This window comes from Diaphorina citri, unplaced genomic scaffold, assembly GCF_000475195.1.
Source record: "Diaphorina citri unplaced genomic scaffold, Diaci psyllid genome assembly version 1.1 scaffold1715, whole genome shotgun sequence".
NCBI lineage: Eukaryota > Metazoa > Arthropoda > Insecta > Hemiptera > Psyllidae > Diaphorina > Diaphorina citri.
In genome coordinates this window covers 25997-45437 of record NW_007379141.1, presented here as the reverse complement: position 1 = coordinate 45437, position 19441 = coordinate 25997, and the positions used below count along the sequence as shown (strand labels likewise).

At 22.6% G+C, this 19441-nt stretch overlaps 1 protein-coding gene and 1 non-coding gene across 4 annotated transcripts in view; one reads left to right on the top strand and one right to left on the bottom strand.

The window, feature by feature from the left end:
• Positions 1-2417: 2417 nt before the first annotated feature.
• On the bottom strand, positions 2418-2491 carry Trnaq-uug. The gene has a single exon. It is a non-coding gene; the product is annotated as a tRNA-Gln (tRNA).
• A 4077-nt stretch (positions 2492-6568) lies between these two features.
• LOC103516990 (polyketide synthase PksM-like) overlaps positions 6569-19441 on the top strand; it is a 32946-nt gene continuing 20073 nt past the window's right edge. Inside the window, exon 1 of one of the 3 annotated variants that reach the window (XM_026829237.1) lies at positions 6569-8882. In XM_026829237.1, coding sequence (XP_026685038.1) covers positions 6626-8882 — 2257 coding nt within the window. In that variant the 5' untranslated portion in view covers positions 6569-6625. Of the gene's footprint in view, positions 8883-15361; positions 15489-15525; positions 17850-19441 lie in introns of those variants that run through there. The other 2 variants (XM_017447281.2, XM_017447279.2) reach the window with 2 other exon arrangements.

Genomic DNA, 19441 nt, shown 5'->3' with positions numbered 1-19441 from the left:
CTTTACTGTAACTGCTAAGATCTTATCGTCCCGAAAGTGAAGAGAGAAGGAAGACAGGATAGGAGAAAGACAGCCGTTCCGTGTACGAACCTTATCTGTTTAGGGTAAAATCCGCCCCGGGCGAGAATCGAACCCGGGGCTTAGCGCTTACAAGGCAGACGTGTCAGCGTCCAAGCTAACTAGGCGGACACTATTACCCAATTAATAAAGTGTAATAGGCACTAGTGCAAAATTCTATCACAATGGGCTGTTAACCGGTACGAAAGTACTGAAAGGGGCACTCTAGAGATACTCATTTGTGAGGTACCTACTTGATCTAACTTTGGCCTTATTCTTCTCCATTTGGCAAACGTAAAGTTTTGCCTCCTGAATTTTATATTATTAAGTAGACGAGAGTTGTTTACTTTGAAATATTCATTAGTATATTTTTAGTATTGGATCTAATCAATAGGATATTAGCTATCAGTATCGATTTTGTGCTTCATTGATAACGTTGCCAGATCAACGATATTTGACATAAAACATTTTTATAAAAAGTTTTTATTGCATATCCAAAAATAATTGGATCTGATTTTTTCATCATAGTACATTTTAAATGTAATGACAATAGAAGATTATTTTCATAGGCATGTTTTATTTGATTTTCGTAAAAATCACATAATAATTCCTTGCTTAAAAATGAACTATCAAGAATTTCGTCTTTTAATAATGGTATTTTTTTATTTAAAATAAGAATTTTTTTATTATGACATAGTAATTCCATTCGAATATTGCAAGATTTATTTAATGTAATACTTTTTTCATTATCATAAAAATCACCTTTAGTCATATATGAAACATGCGTTTTAGAAGTAGAACTCCATTTTTTTATATAATATGGATTTTTACGTGCATGATTTTTAATGAATACCGGTATTCGACGATCTGAATTACCTTCTCTTAGTATTGGATTAACTACACTTCCAAGCAATTGAGAATATTTTATTTTTATTAACTTTTCTTTTTCAGTTTTAGGATTTTCTGGAAAATTAGGAATTTTATAACCATGTAGTTGTAATTCAGAAATTACATTAATTAATTGAGGTAATGATGCACTAATATTTGGTAATTTAATAATATTGATATATGGTTTTTTTATTAATTTACTTAATTCATCCAGATCATCTAATATTTTTTGATCTTTTCTTAAATAAGAGGAAAATTTAGACAATGTTCTTGCGGCTATTGAAATATTACTGCTAATTATTTTAATATTCGCTAATGTAGTAAATTTTTTAATAATAGGAAAAAAAGAATAAGTTGCCAACATGGGCGCTTCATCAGTTAATGTATAAAAAATAGTTGATTTATTAATAGTCATTATTCTATAAATCCTTTTGATATTGAATTATTTTAAACTTAAATTGCTTTTATAAAATCAAAATTAAATTTTTGGAGAGAGAGGGATTTGAACCCTCGATAAGTTTTTAAACTTATACACGCTTTCCAGGCGTGCGACTTAAACCGCTCATCCATCTCTCCTAAATAAGTTTAATTATATGATAATATAATTAAATATATAATTAATATTATTAATTATATATTTAATTAATTTAAATTTTATGAATTATTATTTTTTTCTTTTTCAATTGATGAATTATTATCTGATTCCAGTGTATTAACTGGGATTATTGCTGTTGCTATTGTTGGGTCTTCTTCTGTGCTATGAATAACAGAAACACCTCTAGGTAATTTTATATCTGAAAGGTGAATAGATGTATTGACTTCCATTTTTTCTAAATTGATTTCTATAAATTTAGGTAAATTTTTAGGTAAACAAGAAATATATAGATCGGATATTACATTACTTATTATACAAGAATTTAATTTTACAGCAGGTGATATTTCTGAATTTATGAAATGTAAAGGTACTTTTACGTGAATTTTTTTTTCTGTATCAACACGTTGAAAATCCGCATGTAAAACTAGTTTTTTATATGCGTGTAATTGAAAATTACGCAATAAAACTAATTCAACTTTTCCATAAATCTCAAGATTTAATATAGAAGAATGAAAAGTTTCTTTTTTTAATGCGTGATATATCATATTATGATTCATTGATATTTTAACAGGATCTTTATTTCCTCCATATATAATACCAGGTACTTTTCCTATTTTACGTAAATTTCGACTAAAACTTGTTCCTTTTTTTTTGCGTTCAAATGCAATAATCTTCATTTTTATTTTTCCTTTAATTCTTTATAAGAAACAAATTTAAAAATATAAAGTTTTATTGATTAAACATTTATTAGAATAGGGGGACGTTTTTGAATTTTGAATATTTAAGATTAATAACAATTTTATAACAATTTTTTATGTAATTATGTAAATAATTATGTAAATTAAATATGATATTAAAATAAATTTTACAGAAAATTCAGGGGAAGAAGGATTCGAACCTTCGAGTGCTGGAATCAAAATCCAGTGCCTTAACCAACTTGGCTATTCCCCTAATAATCATTTTTTATTATTAATATTTTTATAAATAGGAATTTATAAATTAAAATAATAATAAAATAAAAAAATTAGTGATAAAATTACTAATAAAATATTAGTAATATTAATTAGTAATATTAATGATAAAATATTAATATTAATAATAAAATAAAAAATGTTAGTGATAAAACATAGTGATATTAATGAATATATTAATATTAATATTAATAATAAAAAATGAATATCACAAAAAATAATTAAATTTCAATAATTTTGAAAACTCATTAAAAATTTTTCAATTTTATAAGAATTTTTAAATTTTGTCAAATTATAAAAAACAATCTTCAAATTAAAAATATATTTATAAAATAAAAAATGATTAAAAATAAATTAAAATGAAAAAATTTGATAAAATTTTTTTTTCTAATACTATCATTTCTTGGCAAAAAAAATATGGTAGACATATGTTACCATGGCAAAATACAAAAAATACATATTATATATGGTTATCTGAAATTATGTTACAACAAACCCAAGTTAATACTGTTATTCCATATTATCAACGTTTTTTAAAAAAATTTCCAAATATAATGTCCTTAGCACAAGCTAAATTAGAAAATGTTATGGAATTATGGAGTGGACTTGGTTATTATTCCAGGGCTAGAAATTTACATATTTGTGCTAAACTTGTTTTTTTTAAGTATAATGGAATTTTTCCAAAAAATTTTATTTCATTAATAAATTTACCAGGAATTGGACAATCAACCGCTTCCGCTATTAGAGTATTTGCTTATGGAAAAAGAAATGCTATTTTAGATGGAAATGTTAAGCGTATCCTTATAAGAGTGTTAGGAATTAATTGTTCTTTAAATATTAAATTTATCGAAAAAAAATTATGGCGATATGCTATTGATTTATTACCAAAAAAAAATATAGAAATATATACTCAAGGTTTGATGGATTTTGGTTCAATAATTTGTAAAAAAATAAAACCTAAATGTAAAGTTTGTCCTTTGCAACTATGTTGTATAAGCTATAAAACTAACAAAATCAATAATTTTTTGATTAAAAATAAAAAAAATATCAAAAATTGTTCTATAATAATGTTTATAGTGATTGATGATGATTATGTACTTTTTCAAAAAAGATCAAATAAAGGTATTTGGGGTGGATTATTATCTTTTCCAGAATGGATATTAAAAGATAAAATTATTAATTTTGTAGATAATAATTTAAAAAATTTAATTGAACTTGAAATTAAAAAATTTATATCATCATTTGGATTTATAAAAAATTATTTAATATTACCTATAATTTCTCATAAATTAACACATTTACAATTTAAAATCGTACCTTGTCATATTTTTTTAAAAAAATGCTTTTTAAAAGAAAACAAAAATAATTTTATATGGTATCCAATAAAAAAAATAAAAAATTCTCCTATTCCTGCTCCAGTAAGAAAAATATTATTTCAAATAATACAAAGATAATTTTTATACATAGATTTAATTTCTTATTATTTTTTTATATTCATTTGTTCGTGTATCAATCTCAATTAAATCATTTTTATGTACAAATAATGGGGCTAAAATAACATAACAATATTTTTTGATTGCATTTTCAATTTTAATTTTTTTTAAAACATTTTTAGAAGTATTTCCCTTAACGGCTGACTCTGAATATATAACTTTTCGTATTATTGTGTCAGGCAATTCAATTGTGATAATTTTTTTTTGATACAAGATAGCTTCACATTCCATGTCATTTTTAAGATATTTTAAAATATTTTTAATATTTTCAATTTTTAATTCATATTGTTCGTAATTTTTATCTATAAATATATAAAATGGATTTGAAAAATATAAATAAGTCATTGGTTTTTTTTTTAAAATAATTACATTAATTTTTTCATCACCACGAAAAATATTTTCCGTCAATTTATTTGTTAAAATATTCTTCATTTTCCATTTATAAGTAAAACCATTTCGACTTGATCCATGAAAATCTGAGCGTAAAACTATCATTAATTTATTTTGAAATAAAATAACATTTCCAACTCGAACTTCTTTTACTAGTTTCATATTTTAAAAATATATTATTTAGTTTTTAAAAAACATATTATAAATTTTTAATAAATACAATTTTTTTAAAAAATTTTATATATCTTATATAAATTAATATTTTTTCCTATACTTTTTCAGATAAATTATATAATCTTTTATCAAATTCTATTTAAGAAATAAATAGTAGCATATATACTATTATTTTTTTGCAGATATATTTTATAGATATTTATATTTTTTTTAGAAAATTATTTTATAGATTTTATTGTTATTTCTAACATCATTATAGTTATAAGATATTCTTGTTATAAGATATTTTTTATTTTTTTTAAATTAAAATTTTCATTTTTTATTAAAATTTTTATTAAATATATAATATAAATATCTCTATTTTCTAAAAATATCTTTTTATAAAAAGTAAATAATTTTCTTAAAGTGTTAAATTTTTCAATTTTTAAATTAAAAATGATTAAAATTCCAAATAATAAAGAAGAATATAGTTCCAATAAATTTAATACAACTCAATATAAATTTATGAGTGATTCACCAATTGTATGGATGTTTTCTGGACAAGGATCTCAGTATTTCAATATGGGAAAAATGCTTTATAATAAAAATATTACTTTTCGATATTGGATGAAAAAATTAGATATAATATCTATTAAGTATATTGGGCAATCAATTATAAAAATTCTTTACAATAATGAATTTTCTGAAACTAAATTATTTAATCAAACTTTATATACACACCCAGCTTTGTTTATGTTTCAATATGCTATGGCTAAAACTTTATTATCACAAGATTTTAAAATACCAGATATTTTATTTGGCGCTAGTCTTGGAGAATTTATAGCAGCTGCATTTGCAAATATAACAGAAGTAGAAGAAAGTTTATTTGATATTATTAAACAAGCATTTTTATTTGAATTTTATTGTAATAATGGAGCAATGATTTTAATAATTGATGATATTAATAATTCTTATATTAATTCAATATTTTATGATAAGTATCAATATGAACTTGCTGCTATAAATTTTGATCGGTGTTTTGTTATTTCTGGATTATATAATAAAATTACAAAAATTATAAAATTTTTGAAGAAAAAAAACATTACATATCAAATATTACCAGTATCAACTGCATTTCATTCTTCTCAAATTGATATTGTAAAAAATAAATTTAATTTAATTTTTAAAAACAGAATTATTAATAAATCTACTATACCAATAATATCTTGTGCATATTTATCTATAAATAAATTAAATAATATTAATTTTTTTTCCGGGGATTATTGGTGGAATGTAATAAGAAATCCAATACAATTTAGTAAAGCTATTATGGATTTTAAAAAAAAATATCCAAAAGCAATTTATATAGATTTAAGTCCATCTGGAAATATGGGGACATTTGTTAAATATAATTTATGTATAGAAAAAAGAAATAGAGTTATTCAAATTATAGATCCTTTTAATAAAGATCTAATTAATTTAGATTTAGCTAGAAAAAAATTAAAAATTTTAATTAATTCTTGATATTTTAAATTTAGTTTTAATTAATAAATTTTTATATATAATTTTTCTTTTATTTTTAATCAAATAAATATGTTTTTATATACATATTTTATTATATTCAAAAAAATTGTTTTGATAATATTTTTTTTGTTAATATAATATTGCTAATATTTTTATAATAATGAATTTATTAAAGGAACAATCAATTTAATTATAAAAATTCGCTATTCAAAATCAACATTTTGCTATTATATTAATACATTTTTCAAAAAAATTACTAATTAAAAAATAAAAATATTTATATTTTTATTTTTTATATTTTATAAATTTCATAAAGCGCGCTTTATTTTAAAGCATTTTTAGTAAAACCCATCAGGTTTTTTTTATATAAATTTCATATAAAACCTGCTTGATTTTTTTTGTATTTTAAAATGAAAACTCTTCAAAAACTAAGAGATATTGAAATAGCAATTTTACAAGCTACCTCAAACTCTATTAATACAGTACTGGATACAAACTTTAAAAATATAACATCATTAATACCGGAACCTATAGCTATAATAGGTTTATCTGGAATGTTTCCAAAAAGTAAATCAGTAGATATTTTTTGGAAAGCATTAGACTCTGATATTTCTTTAATTGAAGAAATACCAGAAAGTCGCTTTAATTGGCGAAATGTATATGATAAAAAATTTATGAAAGAAAATTATAGCAAATGGGGGGGGTTTATACCAAATATAGATGAATTTGATGCTAATTTTTTTAATATTCCAGCGGGAGAAGCCATTATTATGGACCCTCGTCAGCGTTTATTATTAATGTCAGTATATCAAACTTTAATTGATGCTGGTTATAATCCAGAATCTTTAAAAAAAAGTAATACAGGTGTATTTATTTCAATTCAAGACAATGAATATTTACAAGTATTAAAAGATGCTAATATTGATGTTAATGAATGGTATTCGCAAAATTGTTTATTGGCTAATAAAATTTCTTATTATTTTGATTTTAGGGGTATTAGCGATATTATTGATGCTCAATGTCCTGGATCAGCTGTTGCAATTCATAGAGCTGTGAATGCTTTACGAAATAGAGAAATTGAACAAGCGGTAGTAGGTTCTGTTAATATTTTATTACGCCCAGAACCATTTATATTACTATCTTCATCTAAACAATTGAGTTCAACTAATACAGTTAATTCCTTTGGGCCACATGCAGATGGTCATATTCGAGCAGAAGGTGTATCCAGTATCTTACTTAAACCTTTATCCAAAGCAATACAAGATGGTGATTTAATTTATGCATTAATTAAAAATTCCTCGGTAAATTATAATGGTCAAGGCGGAGGATCAATTTCCGCTCCAAATGCGGAAAGTCATATTAATCTTATTAAAGATTGCTATCAAAAAGTAAATATTGATCCAAGAGATATTAATTACATTGAAGCTCAGGGAATGGGAAATGTTTTATCGGATTTAACTGAATGGAAATCCTTTAACTATGCTTTAAAAAGTATAGCGAAACAAAATAAAATAACACTCGAAAATAAAACTTGTTATATTAGTACAATAAAACCAATGACAGGGCACATGGAATCTGCTTCAGGTTTAGGCGCATTATTCAAAGTAATACGAAGCATGCATACTAAATTAATTCATAAAGTCATTGGATTTAAAAATTACCATCCAGACATGGATCGTGAAAATCAACCTTGTGTAATAGCTAATAAAACAATTTATTGGTTAAAAAATAAGAATAATACTCGCCGTTTAGCGGGTATACATTGTTACGGAATGGGGGGTACTAATTCTCATTTATTAATCGAAGAATATAAACGAGAAATATTAAATATTGATCAAGATATAGTTCCGGTGTTAATTATAATATCGGCAAAAACTAAATCTAGTTTAATAATTATGACTAAAAAATTGTATGATTTTTTAGCTAAAAAAAATAAAAATTATCGTTTATCTGATATTGCATTTACACTCCAAGTTGGACGTGAGGCAATGAAGTATAGAATTTCTTTTGTTATCGAATCTTTAAAAGAATTATTAATTGCATTGAAAAAATTTTTTGAATCCAAAAAATTTAATGTTTTAGATTATAAGATACCAGTATATTATGGAATATTTGAAATTTCATATACATCACAAAAAAAATTATTAAATCTTGAAATTTTTCAAAAAAAGAAATATACAAAATCTGATCTAAGTAATATTGCATCTCTTTGGGTAGAAGGAAAATTTTATTCTTGGAATTTACTTCATTCTAATAAAAAGTTATATCGAGTTCGATTACCTGGATATCCATTTGAAAAACAAAAATATTGGATAAATAATTATTGTAAAAATTTATATAATGAAGAAAAAACTTCTTTTTCAACGAAAAATAAAAAAAATAATACTTTAGAAATTAAAGAATATATCATTAATTATATTTCTAATACGCTACAAAAACCCCAATCTAAAATTGATATTAATCAACATTTGTATAATTTTGGAATAGATTCTATTTTTACGATAAGATTATTGCGGAATATTTCACAAAAATTTAATATAGAAACAAAAGGACGAGATTTATTAAAAAACCCTACTATTAATAAATTATCTAAATATTTTGGAGAAATTTTAAATTCCTCTGTTATATCAATAGAATCAAAAAAAGAAAAAATAAATGAACATTTAGAATATAGTAATCACGAAGATTCTAAAAAACAATTTCCACTTTCTGAAAATCAAAAGGGCTTATGGGTATTACAGACAATTACACCAAATATGAGTGCCTATAATATTCCTATATGTTTTCATATAACTCGAGAAATTAATTCAGATATATTACAATTAGCTTTTTTATGTACTTTACAAAAATATCCAATATTAACCAGTATATTTTTACAAAAAAATAAAAAAGTTATAAGAAAAAATAAATTAGATAAAAATATAATCATTAAAAAAAGAGATGTAAGTTTTATTAAAGACCAAAAAAAAATATTTGAATATATAAAAACTATTATAAAAAAACCATTTCAACTTGATAAAGGTCCATTAATACGATTATATCTTTTAATAAGTGAAAATGATTATTATTTATTATTCAATATACATCATATAATCTTTGATGGTAAGTCATTTTTACCAACTATTAATTTTTTTATAAAAACATATAATGAATTATTAAATGCCAATAAAAATGATACAAAATTAATAGTACTAAATTCTAAAATTAATCCTGATAATATATACGAAAAATTTGTATCATGGGAATCTGATATGTTAAATGGATCAGAAGGAAAAAAATATCGTAATTATTGGATTAAACAATTAAAAAATATTTCTTCAGTTGAATTATTTACTGATTATCCTAGATCTACCGCTCGTCTTTTCGAGGGAGAGGTATATTCTTGTAAACTTAATTCATCTCTAAGTTATAAAATTAAAAATTATGCAAAAAAACAAAATTTTAATTTATCTTCATTGTTTTTAGGGGTATTTAACATATTAATTTCTCAATATACTGGAAAAAATGAAATAATAATTGGTATGGTAGAAATGGGGCGTTCACAAGAAATTTTTGAAAATTCTGTTGGTTATTTTATAAATATGTTACCTATACGCATTAATAATTTAATGGATTCAAAAGAATCATTAAATAAATTTATTGATAGATTACAATTTATTATAGCTGACGCAATAGATAATTCAGCCTATCCTTTTTCAGCAATGGTTCGTGATTTATGTATAAAACCTAATATTAATTTTTCACCTATTTTTCAAATTGCTTTTGAGTATCAAAATGCATTTTCTAAAAATGATTTATTGGAATTTAATAAACGTTTTAAAAAAAATTTTTCAATAACAATGATCGAAGAAATTATGCAATTAGGTGAATATGAATTAGTTTTAGAAATTAGAGAAGAAATTAACAATTTCATTTTAAATTTTAAATATAATCCTACTTTATTTAAATTATCTACTATCACTCGAATGAGTGAGCATATTATTTATATTATAGAAGAAATAATAAAAAATTCTAATTTAATTATATCTGAATTTTCAATTCTATTAAATAAGGAATATAAATTATTAGAAAAATGGAATAAAACTATAGTTGATTATCCAAAAGAACTTTGTTTTCATAATTTTTTTGAAAAGCAAGCGCATATCTCCCCAAATTCTATCGCTGTAATTTTTAATGAAAAAAAATTAACTTATTTTGAATTAAATGAAAAAAGTAATCAGTTAGCTTTTTATCTTTATAGCATATGGAAAAAAGATTCATCGCAAAAAAATAAATTGGTTGCTGTATGTGTAAATCGTTCGTTAAGCATGATTATAATTTTTCTTGGTATATCTAAATCTGGGGCATGTTGGTTACCAATAGATCCGCTATATCCAGATGAAAGATTATGTTTTATGCTTAATGATAGTAAAGTAGATATAATTTTAACAGAAAAAGTTCTCTTAAAGAGATTACAGAATCTTTATAACAAAAAAAAAATAAATAATTCTATTGCTATTATTGAATTAGATAATATACAGAAGAATTTTTTAGAAAATAAATTAACTTTACTACCTAAAGTTAACTCAAAATCTTTGGCGTATATAATATATACTTCTGGAAGTACTGGAACTCCTAAAGGAGTTATGATAAAACATCGTTCGTTAACGAACTTTTTATTATCAATGGCTAATAAGCCAGGATTTTCTTCTAAAGATCGTTTATTATCAGTAACTACTTATTGTTTTGATATAGCTTATTTAGAATTATTTTTACCATTAATTACTGGCGGTTGTTGTTGTATTTGTCCATCAGAAAAATTAAACGATGCAATAGAATTAAAAAAAGAAATTAAAAGATTGCAACCAACTGTAATGCAAGCCACTCCATCAACTTGGATTATGCTTTTTTCTTGTAAATGGAAAAATAAAGAAAATTTAAAAATATTGTGCGGGGGTGAATCTATGCCATTATTTTTAAATAAAAAATTTTTAGAGACTAATAGTGAAGTTTGGAATATGTTTGGTCCAACTGAAACTACTATTTGGTCTATTATAGCATGTATTAATACTAAAAATGAAAATAATGATTTTTTTATAAAAAATAATAATATTTTTATTGGAAAACCAATAGCAAATACACAGGCTTTAGTATTAAATAAAAATGGTAAATTAAGTCCAATAGGTATACCAGGTGAATTATGCATTGGTGGAGATGGATTAGCTAAAGGTTATTTAAATAATTTATCATTAACTTCTAAAAAATTTATTACTTTTGCTTTTAAAGATAAAATTAAATTTTATAAAACAGGTGATTTAGTTCGTTGGTCAAAAAATGGTATGTTAGAATATTTAGGTAGATTAGATCAACAAGTAAAAATTTTAGGACATAGAATTGAACTTGGTGAAATAGAAAATATTTTAAATAAGTATATAAAAATTAAAAATAGTGTAGTAATTGCGCGTAATCAGCAAAATAATAAACAATTAATTGCTTATTACACAAAAAAATACGAAGAACAAATTTCAAAAGAAGAACTTAAAAAATATCTTCAAAAATATTTACCATCTTACATGATTCCATCTATATTTATAAATTTACCTGATATTCCATTATTAGCTAACGGTAAAATTAATCGTAACTCATTAATTACTCGTGAAATTATTATTCATCAAGATTATCCTAATCAAGATAATTCATTTAACACTAATAAAATTAATAATAATGAAAATAATAATATATTAAAATCAAAGATTCAATATGAATTACTGAATATTTGGTATAATTTACTTAATATTAAAGGAATAAAAATTAATGATGGTTTTTTTGCTATTGGAGGAAATTCAGTATTATCAGTAATATTAGCGCAAAAAATTAGTAAAAATTTTAATATTAAATTTCATACATCAGATCTTTTTAAATATTCAACAATAGAAGATATTTCTTTATATATTTGTAATTGTTTTCAGAAAAATAATAAGTTTATACTAAAAAATAAATCAAAAATTAAAAAAATAGTTTCAGATGATAAAATTATTGATAATTTTGATAATTACAAAGATTGTCTTGCTATTATTGGTATTTCTTGTAATGTACCTGGCGCAAAAAATTATAGAAAATTTTGGAAAAATTTATGTGAAGGAAAAGAAAGTTCCACTAAATTATCATTGGATGTATTGAGAAAATTCGGAGTACCTAATAATATACTTAACGATAAAAATTTTGTACCTATACAATATAATATTGAGGGAAAAGATCTTTTTGATCCAGAATTTTTTAATATTTCCTCTAAAAATGCTATATTTATGGATCCACAATTTCGTAAATTATTAGAACATTCTTGGAAAGCAGTAGAAGATTCGGGGTATATTTCTAGTCAAATTCCAGAAACAGCAGTTTTTATGTCAGTTAGCAATAACTTTTATAAAACTTTATTATATACTTCTGAAATGGGTGATCATCAAGATGAATACTCATCATGGGTTCTAAATCAATCTGGAACTATTTCAACCATGATTTCTTATCAACTTGGATTTAAAGGGCCTAGTTTATCGATACATACAAATTGTTCCTCAACATTATCTGGATTATATTTAGCAAAACAAAGTTTACAATTAAATGAAGCAAAATATGCTTTAATTGGTGGAGCTAGCTTATTTCCAATACCAAATATTGGTCATACTTATATACCGGGAATGAATTTTTCTAGCGATGGTCATTGTAAGGCTTTTGATTTTTCTGCAGATGGTCTTGTTGGAGGAGAGGGAGTTGCCGTAATAATGGTTAGAAGAGCTATTGATGCAATTAAATCTGGTGATCATATTTATGCAATAATACGAGGAATTTGCATAAATAATGATGGATCTGAAAAATCTGGTTTCTATACACCGGGGATAAAAGGTCAAACAGAAGTTATTACAAAAGTATTAGATAAAACAAATATTAATCCTTGTACCATTAGTTATATTGAAGCGCATGGAACCGGTACAAAATTAGGAGATCCAGCTGAAATTATCGCTTTAAATGATGCGTATAAAAAATATACTAATAAAAAACAATTTTGTGGAATTGGTTCTGTAAAATCAAATATTGGTCACTTAGATACAGTTTCTGGTTTAATAGGTCTTATTAAATTAGCACTTAGTCTAAAATATAATAAAATTCCACCATCAATTAATTATAATAAACCAAATCCTGAGATTAAATTTGAATCCACTGCTTTTTATGTTGTTGATCGTTTAATTAAATGGCCTAATAATAATATACCTCGAGCCGGTATTAGTTCTTTTGGAATTGGAGGAACTAATGCGCATGCTATTCTTGAGAAATATAAAATCGCATTTAAAAATAGTAATTCTACTAATTTAATAAAAAATACACAAATTATAATTTTATCAGCGAAAACTAATATACAATTATTAAAAATTGTGAAAAATTTAAAAAAATATCTAGAAAAAGAAATGATAATTGATTCTAAATATTCTCCTCAAATTAATTTAGAAAATATAGCATTTACTTTACAAACAGGAAGAGAAGCAATGAATTGGCGCGTAGCTTTTGTTGTTGATAGTATAGAAATTTTATTAAATAAATTAAAAAAATTTATTTCTGTTAAAAATATTTTTGAAAATTGTTTTTATGGAAAAATAAAATCAGAAAAACCTATCATTAACATTAATATTAATGCTTGCCAGAATTATGAATATTTTAATAAAATTGCTTCTAATTGGGTTTCTGGTTTTTTATTCGATTGGTTAGAATTACACAAAAATAAAAAATTAAATCGTATTAGTTTACCAACATATCCATTTAAAAAAGAACATTATTGGATTGAAATTCCTAAAAATGAAAAAAAAGTATTTAATTCACGTAATTATAGTTTTTTATATAAACCATATTTTTATATTAATAAAAATGAAATTATTGATTACAAAAGAATTATAATTTCTTATCCAAAATGGCATGTTCATAACATTAATTATTTAGATAAAAATTCTTCGAATTTATATTTTAATAGGTATTTAGTTTTTATATGCGGATTTAATATAGAAAATTTTAATAAAATTCAATCTAAAATGATTGATAGTCAATGTATTGAATTAAAATTAAATAGTAATGATACATTAATACAACAATATACTGACGTATGTTTAAAAATTTTTAATTATATTAAAAATATTATCTTAGATAATGTTAATTCAACATTAATACAATTAATACTAGTAGATTATCATGCACAATCTATGTTTTCCGGGGTAGGAGGATTATTAAAAACAGCGCAATTAGAAAATCCTAATATAACTCCTCAAATTATTGATGTTGGAGATAAAAATACTACCGAATTATTAATAAAAAAAATAATAGAAAACAGATATTTTTTAAAAGATTTTTTTATTCGTTATCGAGAAAACAGAGAAAAGATTATATGGAAAATATTTAATAATTATGACAAAGATAATTTAATTTTACCTTGGAAAGAAGGTGGAATTTATTTATTTAGCGGAGGAACAGGAAATCTTGCTTTATTGTTTTCCGAAGAAATTATTAATAAACTTAGATCTGTTACATTGATTTTAGTACATAGATCTAAATTAACACTAGAACAAGAAATGCGTATAAATAATCTTAAATATAATAAAAATATTTCTATTGTTTTATATCAATATGATGTAAATTCTTTACAAAATGTTAATTTAGTAATCCAAGATGTTATTAAAAAATTTAAAAAATTAGACGGGTTAATACATTTTTCTGGATCTATTCGTGATAATTTTATTCTTAAAAAAAATATAGAAGAATTTAAAACTGTACTTTATGATAAGATAGCCGGGGCATTTAATTTAGATTATGCAACACGAAATTTAAATATCGATTTCTTTATTCTTTTTTCATCAATAGCAAGTATTGTTGGTAGTGTTGGGCAAGCAGATTATTGCGCTGCTAATGGTTTTTTAGATGCTTTTGCTTATGAAAGAAACATTCGTGTAAAATCAGGAAAAGCAAAAGGAAAAACATTATCTTTGAATTGGCCACTATGGAAAGATGGTGGTATGCATATTAATAAAATTAATGAAAATATAGTAGAAGAAAATTTTGGAATTAAAGCGATTAGCAAAAATTTTGGATTAATAAGTTTTTATCATAGTTTGTTATTAAAACATACTCAAGTATTAATACTAGAAGGAGATAAAAATATTTTAGAAAAATTACTTACATTTAAAAAACCCAATATTAAAAATATAAAAAAAATATCAAAAAAAATATTTAATGATCATAACTATGATTTAAAACAAAAAATTATTTTTCAATTAAAAATATTGTTATCTAAGATATTAAAAACTCCAGTAGAAAAAATTCAATCAACTGAATTAATGGAAAAATATGGAGTTGATTCAATTGCTATAACTCAAATTAATCATGAATTAGAAAAAATTTTTGGTAATATTTCTAACAGTACTGCGATTATTATTTATTATTCAATATACATCATATAATCTTTGATGGTAAGTCATTTTTACCAACTATTAATTTTTTTATAAAAACATATAATGAATTATTAAATGCCAATAAAAATGATACAAAATTAATAGTACTAAATTCTAAAATTAATCCTGATAATATATACGAAAAATTTGTATCATGGGAATCTGATATGTTAAATGGATCAGAAGGAAAAAAATATCGTAATTATTGGATTAAACAATTAAAAAATATTTCTTCAGTTGAATTATTTACTGATTATCCTAGATCTACCGCTCGTCTTTTCGAGGGAGAGGTATATTCTTGTAAACTTAATTCATCTCTAAGTTATAAAATTAAAAATTATGCAAAAAAACAAAATTTTAATTTATCTTCATTGTTTTTAGGGGTATTTAACATATTAATTTCTCAATATACTGGAAAAAATGAAATAATAATTGGTATGGTAGAAATGGGGCGTTCACAAGAAATTTTTGAAAATTCTGTTGGTTATTTTATAAATATGTTACCTATACGCATTAATAATTTAATGGATTCAAAAGAATCATTAAATAAATTTATTGATAGATTACAATTTATTATAGCTGACGCAATAGATAATTCAGCCTATCCTTTTTCAGCAATGGTTCGTGATTTATGTATAAAACCTAATATTAATTTTTCACCTATTTTTCAAATTGCTTTTGAGTATCAAAATGCATTTTCTAAAAATGATTTATTGGAATTTAATAAACGTTTTAAAAAAAATTTTTCAATAACAATGATCGAAGAAATTATGCAATTAGGTGAATATGAATTAGTTTTAGAAATTAGAGAAGAAATTAACAATTTCATTTTAAATTTTAAATATAATCCTACTTTATTTAAATTATCTACTATCACTCGAATGAGTGAGCATATTATTTATATTATAGAAGAAATAATAAAAAATTCTAATTTAATTATATCTGAATTTTCAATTCTATTAAATAAGGAATATAAATTATTAGAAAAATGGAATAAAACTATAGTTGATTATCCAAAAGAACTTTGTTTTCATAATTTTTTTGAAAAGCAAGCGCATATCTCCCCAAATTCTATCGCTGTAATTTTTAATGAAAAAAAATTAACTTATTTTGAATTAAATGAAAAAAGTAATCAGTTAGCTTTTTATCTTTATAGCATATGGAAAAAAGATTCATCGCAAAAAAATAAATTGGTTGCTGTATGTGTAAATCGTTCGTTAAGCATGATTATAATTTTTCTTGGTATATCTAAATCTGGGGCATGTTGGTTACCAATAGATCCGCTATATCCAGATGAAAGATTATGTTTTATGCTTAATGATAGTAAAGTAGATATAATTTTAACAGAAAAAGTTCTCTTAAAGAGATTACAGAATCTTTATAACAAAAAAAAAATAAATAATTCTATTGCTATTATTGAATTAGATAATATACAGAAGAATTTTTTAGAAAATAAATTAACTTTACTACCTAAAGTTAACTCAAAATCTTTGGCGTATATAATATATACTTCTGGAAGTACTGGAACTCCTAAAGGAGTTATGATAAAACATCGTTCGTTAACGAACTTTTTATTATCAATGGCTAATAAGCCAGGATTTTCTTCTAAAGATCGTTTATTATCAGTAACTACTTATTGTTTTGATATAGCTTATTTAGAATTATTTTTACCATTAATTACTGGCGGTTGTTGTTGTATTTGTCCATCAGAAAAATTAAACGATGCAATAGAATTAAAAAAAGAAATTAAAAGATTGCAACCAACTGTAATGCAAGCCACTCCATCAACTTGGATTATGCTTTTTTCTTGTAAATGGAAAAATAAAGAAAATTTAAAAATATTGTGCGGGGGTGAATCTATGCCATTATTTTTAAATAAAAAATTTTTAGAGACTAATAGTGAAGTTTGGAATATGTTTGGTCCAACTGAAACTACTATTTGGTCTATTATAGCATGTATTAATACTAAAAATGAAAATAATGATTTTTTTATAAAAAATAATAATATTTTTATTGGAAAACCAATAGCAAATACACAGGCTTTAGTATTAAATAAAAATGGTAAATTAAGTCCAATAGGTATACCAGGTGAATTATGCATTGGTGGAGATGGATTAGCTAAAGGTTATTTAAATAATTTATCATTAACTTCTAAAAAATTTATTACTTTTGCTTTTAAAGATAAAATTAAATTTTATAAAACAGGTGATTTAGTTCGTTGGTCAAAAAATGGTATGTTAGAATATTTAGGTAGATTAGATCAACAAGTAAAAATTTTAGGACATAGAATTGAACTTGGTGAAATAGAAAATATTTTAAATAAGTATATAAAAATTAAAAATAGTGTAGTAATTGCGCGTAATCAGCAAAATAATAAACAATTAACAGTACTGATTTTTATTTGAATTTTATTGTAATAATGGAGCAATGATTTTAATAATTGATGATATTAATAATTCTTATATTAATTCAATATTTTATGATAAGTATCAATATGAACTTGCTGCTATAAATTTTGATCGGTGTTTTGTTATTTCTGGATTATATAATAAAATTACAAAAATTATAAAATTTTTGAAGAAAAAAAACATTACATATCAAATATTACCAGTATCAACTGCATTTCATTCTTCTCAAATTGATATTGTAAAAAATAAATTTAATTTAATTTTTAAAAACAGAATTATTAATAAATCTACTATACCAATAATATCTTGTGCATATTTATCTATAAATAAATTAAATAATATTAATTTTTTTTCCGGGGATTATTGGTGGAATGTAATAAGAAATCCAATACAATTTAGTAAAGCTATTATGGATTTTAAAAAAAAATATCCAAAAGCAATTTATATAGATTTAAGTCCATCTGGAAATATGGGGACATTTGTTAAATATAATTTATGTATAGAAAAAAGAAATAGAGTTATTCAAATTATAGATCCTTTTAATAAAGATCTAATTAATTTAGATTTAGCTAGAAAAAAATTAAAAATTTTAATTAATTCTTGATATTTTAAATTTAGTTTTAATTAATAAATTTTTATATATAATTTTTCTTTTATTTTTAATCAAATAAATATGTTTTTATATACATATTTTATTATATTCAAAAAAATTGTTTTGATAATATTTTTTTTGTTAATATAATATTGCTAATATTTTTATAATAATGAATTTATTAAAGGAACAATCAATTTAATTATAAAAATTCGCTATTCAAAATCAACATTTTGCTATTATATTAATACATTTTTCAAAAAAATTACTAATTAAAAAATAAAAATATTTATATTTTTATTTTTTATATTTTATAAATTTCATAAAGCGCGCTTTATTTTAAAGCATTTTTAGTAAAACCCATCAGGTTTTTTTTATATAAATTTCATATAAAACCTGCTTGATTTTTTTTGTATTTTAAAATGAAAACTCTTCAAAAACTAAGAGATATTGAAATAGCAATTTTACAAGCTACCTCAAACTCTATTAATAATATCAAAGATACAAACTTTAAAAATATAACATCATTAATACCGGAACCTATAGCTATAATAGGTTTATCTGGAATGTTTCCAAAAAGTAAATCAGTAGATATTTTTTGGAAAGCATTAGACTCTGATATTTCTTTAATTGAAGAAATACCAGAAAGTCGCTTTAATTGGCGAAATGTATATGATAAAAAATTTATGAAAGAAAATTATAGCAAATGGGGGGGGTTTATACCAAATATAGATGAATTTGATGCTAATTTTTTTAATATTCCAGCGGGAGAAGCCATTATTATGGACCCTCGTCAGCGTTTATTATTAATGTCAGTATATCAAACTTTAATTGATGCTGGTTATAATCCAGAATCTTTAAAAAAAAGTAATACAGGTGTATTTATTTCAATTCAAGACAATGAAT